Here is a 7,012-nt window from a genome sequence, read left to right on the forward strand (position 1 = left end):
TAATCAATTTTTGGTTGTAATTTTTTTTTTTTTTTGATGAAATATGTAATTTATTTAGATTTGATTAATGTTTCTTTCTTGTTGAAAGTTTATAGAAGTGGAGAGACAAGTCAATGTAGCGCTTTAAGGTTGATTTTCAAGCCATTAAGCTCCCATATAAGATCAGAGGCGGATCTAGGATTGGGAAACTCCGGGTGCCATCTTGTTTTGAACAGTAACAAATATTCCGTACGATATTTTCGGATAGTGAAATCAATATTCAAAGAATAAACTATAATTATATATATCAAAAAATCTTGGCATTACATGAAGGCTTGCTTAGTTGGTAGTTTCAAATCTTTTGTAAGAAGAGGTTAAGGGTTCTATTTCTTCATAACCACAATATGTTTTCTTAGAGAAAAGTATATTGCTAAAAATCATTCTTAAAAATTGAAAATACAGTGTTGAGTGAGAATCGAACCCATGCTGTTGGAGTTAAACTGAGCTATTCCAAACACTTGCACCACCAATTCCATTGATATTGTGGGTGCCAAGGGTTATATTTATACATTAACTGATACATATACATATAAATATATAGAGTTTCAACGGAGAAGTGCAGGTGTCGTGCCACCTGTGAACCCCCTCTAAATCCGCCTCTAAGATAATGTGAAAAATGATGTTGTTACTACCTTTCAAGTGTGCAGTGTAGCTCATGCTTCCATCTGACATGAATTATTTCAAATTACGTGAAATTCTCCCTCATTCATACTTTACCCCTATCCTCTATTTTAAACATATGAATGCTTCTACAAATTAATTTCTCTACTATATGAGCATTTCTTAGCTATCTAAATAACATGTTTTAAGAATTAATAGAAGTTCTTTCGAAAAAAGAATAATGACATCGACTTTTAATTATCCTTAAATTAGTTGATATATAATACATATGAACGACCAACATCAATTGCTTTCAAGTTGAAGGAAAATATACTTCTCGCGTAGAAAGTTAATTCAATTCATATGAACACAATATATTTTTTAATTTATCATTTACCTAATAATGTGAGATGAGCTACAAAAAGATGTAGTATTCATGTATACTATTTTTTAATTATGTTCATACTTTTTTTAAGTAACATTTCACTTTTTAAAAAGAAACTTTTGAAAGTAAATAAACTTGGTCATATAAACTTTATTGAGGTTTAGTTTAGAATGAATATCTAAGTTATTTTAGAGTCTATTATCATGTGTTCTTGCTTTTGCTTAAGTATATTTTTTATCTTATAATTTTATGTTTTTTAAAAAATATTATTTACTTAATAATATATAATTTATTTTTTTAAAATATATTTATTAATAATTAACGCGCTATATACACGTGCAAAGCACGTACTCTAAACTAGTTACATAAAATATCAAAAATTTCTATAATTAAGTTTCAAACTGTTGGGATTTATATTGTTTTTTCATAAATTTTAAGATGACCTTATCTTATATTTGGTTGGAATAAAGTATCGGATAAATTATTCAAAATAGTAGTGTTATTTTTATATCGAAATAACTAACGTCGAGATAATTAATTTTGGAATAACTTGTTTCCAACCAAACGAGCTCTAAATGGCAATATTGGAATAACAAAAACTTTCGAGGACTAGATAGTAATTTAACAATCCACGTGCGTACGCTAGACCATCACACAGAGTATTCTAGCTCCCTCTTTACCGACTAAACTAAAGTTGGCAAGTATATCTAAATAGCTGATTTCACATTTATGTATTTTCTTGTGTGCACTGACTGACTTTTTTTCTGTATTTGTTGCTCATAAAGACTTATCCGGATTTTGGGGTTTGCTTTAATCACCACCATCTTCATCCTTCCCTAATCTGCGGATCAGGTAAAATCTTGATTATCCACTTGTTTTCTTGATTGTTAATGTTCAGATCTGGTGAATTTGCTTTGTGGGGTTGTTTAGTTCTTGTTTTTTGTGATAAAGATTTGCTTGGGGTTGTTTAAGTTCTTGTTTTTTGTGATAAAGATTTGATTGTTGGTTTGGAATTACCCTTGTGGGGTTGTCTAGTACGTGGTTTTTGTGGTAAAGATTTGATTTTTATGCCAAGATTTGGTGGATTTTTAGGGGTGGAGTTGTTGATTTATGATTGTTGATTTGAAATTAGCGTTGTGGGGTTGTCTAGTACTTTTTTTTTTGTGATAAAGATTTATTTGGGGTTGTTTAGTTCTTGCTTTTTATGATAAAGATTTGATTGTGATAAAGATTTGATTGTTGGTTTGGAATTTGCCTTTTGGGGTTGTCTTGTACTTGTTTTTTGTGATGAAGATTTGATTTTTATGCCAAGAATTGGTGGTATTTGGGAGTTTTAGGGGTGGAGTTGTTGATTTATGATTGTTGGTTTGGAATTAGCCTTGTGGGGTTGTCTAGTTCTTGTTTTTTGTGATAAAGATTTGATTTTTATGCCAAGAATGGGTGGTATTTTTGGGCGTTTTAGAGGTACTGTTGTTGATTTATGATTGTTGGTCTGGAATTAGGCTTGTGGGGTTGTCTAGTACTTGATTTTTGTGATAAAGATTTGATTCTTATGCCTAGATTTGGTGGAGTTTTGGGGATTTTAGGGTAGGTTTGTTGATTTATGATTGTTGGTTTAATTGGCTTTGTGGGGTTGTGTAATACTTGTTTTTTGTGATGAAGATTTGATTCTTATGCCAAGATTTGGTGGAGTTTGTAATACTTGTTTTTTTGTGATGAAGATTTGATTCTTATGCCAAGATTCGGTGGAGTTTTGAAGTTTTAGGGGTAGAGTTGTTGATTTATGATTGTTGATTTTAGGGGTAGAGTTGTTGATTTATGATTGTTGGTTTGGAATGGCCTTGTGGGGTTGTCTAGTACTTGTTTTTTGTTCATAAAGATTTGATTTTTATGCCAAGATTCGGGGAGTTTTGGGAGTTTTAGGGTTAGAGTTGTTGATTTATGATTGTTGGTTTGGAATTAGCCTTGTGGAGTTGTGTAGTACTTGTTTTTTGTGATGAAGATTTGAGTTTTAGGCCATGATTCTGGAGTTTTGGGAGTTTTAGGGGTAGAGTTGTTGATTTATGATGTTTAGTGGATCTTTTGTGTTGTGTGCTTGTGTAGTACTTAGTGTAATAAAGATGGGATTTTTGTTCTTGTTTATAAAGAATGGGTTTCTTAACCAAGAATTGGTGGAATTTTGGGAGTTTTTGGGCTAGAGATGTTGATTTCTGATGCTTAGTAAAACTCTTGTTGTGTGTTTTGTGTAATATTTGTTTTTGTAATTAATATTAGATTTTTGTTCTTATTTTTTTGTGATAAAGATTGGATTTTTCTTCCAAGAATTGATGGAATTTGGGAATTTTGGGTGAGAGTTATGGTTCTTGGTGGTTCATTGTGATTTGATTTTCGTTCAAGAATTGGTGGGATTTTTGGGCTAGAGCTGATTTCTGATGCTTAATGGATCTTTTGTGTTGTGGGGTTGTCTAATACTTGTTTTTTTGTGATGAAAATTGGATTTTCTTAACAAGAATTGGTGGAGCTTTGGGGATTTTTTAACGCTAGAGTTGTTGATTGATGCTTAGTGGATCTTGTGTGTTGTGTTTTTGTGTAGTACTTATTTTGCAATACAGGTTTAGATTTTTTTTGGTCAGGAGTTGGAAGAATTTTGGGATCTTTATCTTTTGTGTTGTGGTTTGTGTAGTACTTGTTTTTGTACGGAAGATTTGATTTTTTAAAATAAAAAAATTGGTGCAATTTTGGGAATTCTTGGGTTAGAGTTGTTGATTTATGATGTTGAGTCGGTCTTTTGTGTTTTTGCGTTTGTGTAGTACTTGTTTTTTGTAATTAAGATTAGATCTTTCAACCAAGAATTGGGAGAATGTTGGGGATTTGTTGATTAATGATACTTGGTAGATCTTTAGTGTTGTCGGGTTGTCTAGACTTGTTCTTTTGTGATAAAGACGGGATTTTTAACCAAGAATTGGCGGAATTTTGGGAGTTTTTGGGATGAAGAAGTTGATTTATGATGGTTAGTGGATCTTTTGTGTTGTGTATGTATTTCCTTTCTATTAGATTTTTCTCCCAAGAATTGGGAGCATTTTGGGATCTTTATTTTTGGTGTTGCGTGTTTGTGTAGTACATGTTTTGGTGATAAATAGTAGATTTCTTAACCAAGAATTGGTGGAATTTTGGGGATCTCTATGCTAGAGTTGTTGATTTATGATGCTTAGTGGATCTTTTGCATTGATTTGTTTGCTTGTGCTTGTTTCTGGTTGTAAAAGTTTATGTAATTCCAATTTAGCTATTGATTTTGTGTGTTTATAAGTTGGATTTGCTATTCTGTATTGCGTTTACTGTTTCTTTGCTAAAGCATATGTAGATCTTTCTTTGCTTTTGCTATGTATGTACAATGATGACATAATCTCTGCTGATTGTTATTACTTCTCGAGATGTGGATTTTGTTTCTTAGTATTATTTTTCTGGTGATAGTTGCTGGACACTTTTTTCATCTGCCTAGGTCTGAGCATCCAAGTTTCGAGATCTGTGCGCTCCTGTTGTCTTCTACTACTCTAAGCCAAGTTTCATGTCTGATCTCGACGTCCAAATTCCTACCGCTTTTGGTATGGTCTCCCTAATTCACGTTCTCTTTTAGTGCAATTTTGTGTATTTCCTCGTCTTATCAAATTAGTACCTCAGTTTCAGTGGATGTTATAAGTTTAGGTTCATGTGTAGTTGTTAAATAGTTTAGATGCAAGGACAGAAAAGGTTTGAGAAAGAAAGCATGCTAGTTCGGAGGATATGAGTTATATTATTGTCTTCTCTACCTGACCAGTCTTGGTGCTTTATCATGCTGTGTAGATCCCTTTGCCGAGGCAAATGCTGATAACTCTGGTGCTGGGTCAAAAGATTACGTGCACATCCGTATACAACAAAGGAATGGTAGGAAAAGCCTGACAACTGTGCAGGGGTTGAAGAAAGAATTCAGCTACAACAAGATACTGAAGGATCTTAAGAAAGAGTTCTGCTGCAATGGTACTGTCGTTCAGGATCCTGAATTAGGCCAGGTGTGCAACTACACATTCTAACGTCCATCTCTCTAGTATTGCAAGTGCTATGACTAATCTATGTATTTTGTCGTTTTTGAAGGTTATTCAACTTCAGGGCGACCAGCGGAAGAATGTGTCTACATTTCTTGTCCAGGTGAGTTTTTTGGCAGATTGAGCATTTCTTTTTGCTCATTCAATATCAAGTTTACGGTTGTCTTGCCTTGGTAGATGGTAAAAATCTCATGTCATGCATCAACTGTTATTTTACTTTTTACCGTTAACTAGTTCAGTCATTCCTGAATCGTGTTTTTTTAACCGAAGTGGGTTTGGCTGTGAGCTGCTCATTAATCAGAAACTCTTTTAATAAAGTGTTCCTTTTGATATTGAGTCTGTATGAACTGGACTCACTTGTTAAAGATTTACTGATCAGGGGCGGCGGGGGTATAGATCAGGCAATGACAGAATTAACAGCACAACCAAATCTGTAGCTCGTTAATATCTTGATTCTTGCGGGACCTCCGCTGTTAAGTTTTTATAGTACGTATCTACTATTGTACTTCATTGCTCATTTCGTCTTTTTGTCTTTGTGGGAGCAGGCTGGAATCGTGAAGAAAGAGCACATCAAAATTCATGGTTTCTGATTGCTCTCATTAGTCTCAGCTGCACAGTTTCATACTTGTTATGTCGGTGCCAGAGATACTATCTGAATTCAGTTCTACTGAACTTGCTAGTGTTTAATTTCTGCTGGTTTGATATAAATACTGTATTTGCTTCTCTATGTTCTGTCTGAATATGAGTCGTGTTGTATTTTCAAGCACTTCACAAACCAATGATGATATAATTGAGTGCTCAAGAGACGCGATCCTTGTTTTGGGTTGTTGGTGATCGTTTTAGCGCCTCTTAGAATCTACTGTATGTAGCGGTTCTGGTTTACGTGCCCCAATACTATCCTGATGTTTTGAATCATCTTTGATTTGCAGGTTTTAAGTTTAAAGTTAGTGTTGTGCTTTAGTATTGAGGTGGTTGGGATTATTCAATCTTAGTATCTTTTAGCTCCATTTCTTCGGTTGAGCGCTGTCGTAGTAGGCACATTGTGATTTGAATGCTGCTGCAGGGGGTGTACCGTTCATGCGTGAACATGCATATACCTCTTGGATTGCATGGAGAGCTTGCCAGACTCATGTCTTGGCTGTATGGAAAAGTGTTTTAGATGTTAAATTATAGATAGGGCAGGCTTGTTGGTGAAGGAGAACGAGATTAAGGAAATATGTTTCATGCCAAACATATTCGGTGTATTTCCACAAAATGGGGTTTATGGTGGGGGGGGGGAGGGGAGGAGAGTGTACGTGATTCATACCCTGCTACCTTAGATGAAAATTTTGTGAACGAGGCTACAAGACACTTCAAGCGCTAATACAAACACAACGCGTTTTCGTACTATTATGAATGTACTCTTACTAGTCCACTATTCTATTCTACGTCCTCTACCCCTTTTCACCAAGGGGTCGTATCTTTCGTAAGTTGTAACTGCTTCATGTCCTTATCTAAAATTATCCATAGTCGGTCTCTTAAACCTCTGAGCTGGAGCATTCATGTCTCTCCTCATTATATGTTTGAACCAACTTCACTTATTGCATCTTGTCCTCTACCGAAGCCACTTCCATCTTCTTTCGAATAATCTTATTTCTCGCCTTATCTCTTTTGGTAAGTCCACATACCCATAACAACCTTCTCATCTCCGCCATCTTTAACTTTTGAATGTGGAAATAATACTTAATTGGCCAATATTCCGCTTCATATAACATAGCCGATCGGATTGGACTGTCATTTTGTAGAATTTACTTTTAAGCTTTGGAGGCACCTTCATATTACATAAGGCTCTCGAAGCGAGTTGTCATTTCAACCACGCTACGCCAATACGGTTCTCATTGTCAACTACAGTAGTGTTCAAACCTGATTT

At 34.6% G+C, this 7,012-nt stretch overlaps 1 protein-coding gene across 2 annotated transcripts; it reads left to right on the plus strand.

Annotated features, from left to right (window-relative positions):
• The first annotated feature begins 1,707 nt into the window (after positions 1-1,707).
• LOC107856344 (protein translation factor SUI1 homolog) lies at positions 1,708-5,905 on the plus strand. 2 transcript variants are annotated; one of them, XM_016701348.2, is made up of 5 exons: positions 1,708-1,876; positions 4,524-4,626; positions 4,865-5,070; positions 5,153-5,206; positions 5,649-5,905. In XM_016701348.2, exons 2-5 carry the CDS (start codon positions 4,590-4,592, stop codon positions 5,691-5,693), a joined length of 342 nt encoding a protein of 113 aa, XP_016556834.1. In that variant the 5' UTR covers positions 1,708-1,876; positions 4,524-4,589; the 3' UTR covers positions 5,694-5,905. The 2 variants fall into 2 exon arrangements, with proteins under 2 accessions (XP_016556834.1, XP_016556835.1); XM_016701349.2 differs by having other exon boundaries at positions 1,736-1,876; positions 4,496-4,626.
• The last annotated feature ends 1,107 nt before the right edge of the window (positions 5,906-7,012 follow it).

The sequence above is a fragment of the Capsicum annuum genome, chromosome 7, assembly GCF_002878395.1.
Source record: "Capsicum annuum cultivar UCD-10X-F1 chromosome 7, UCD10Xv1.1, whole genome shotgun sequence".
Taxonomy (NCBI): Eukaryota; Viridiplantae; Streptophyta; class Magnoliopsida; order Solanales; family Solanaceae; genus Capsicum; species Capsicum annuum.

Coding starts and splice junctions, on each gene's coding strand:
- LOC107856344 (XM_016701348.2), top strand. CDS start 4,590: ATGTCTGATCTCGACGTCCAAATTCCTACCGCTTTTG. Junction 4,627..4,864: donor CCAAATTCCTACCGCTTTTG/GTATGGTCTCCC, acceptor CATGCTGTGTAG/ATCCCTTTGCCGAGGCAAAT. Junction 5,071..5,152: donor AGGATCCTGAATTAGGCCAG/GTGTGCAACTAC, acceptor TCGTTTTTGAAG/GTTATTCAACTTCAGGGCGA.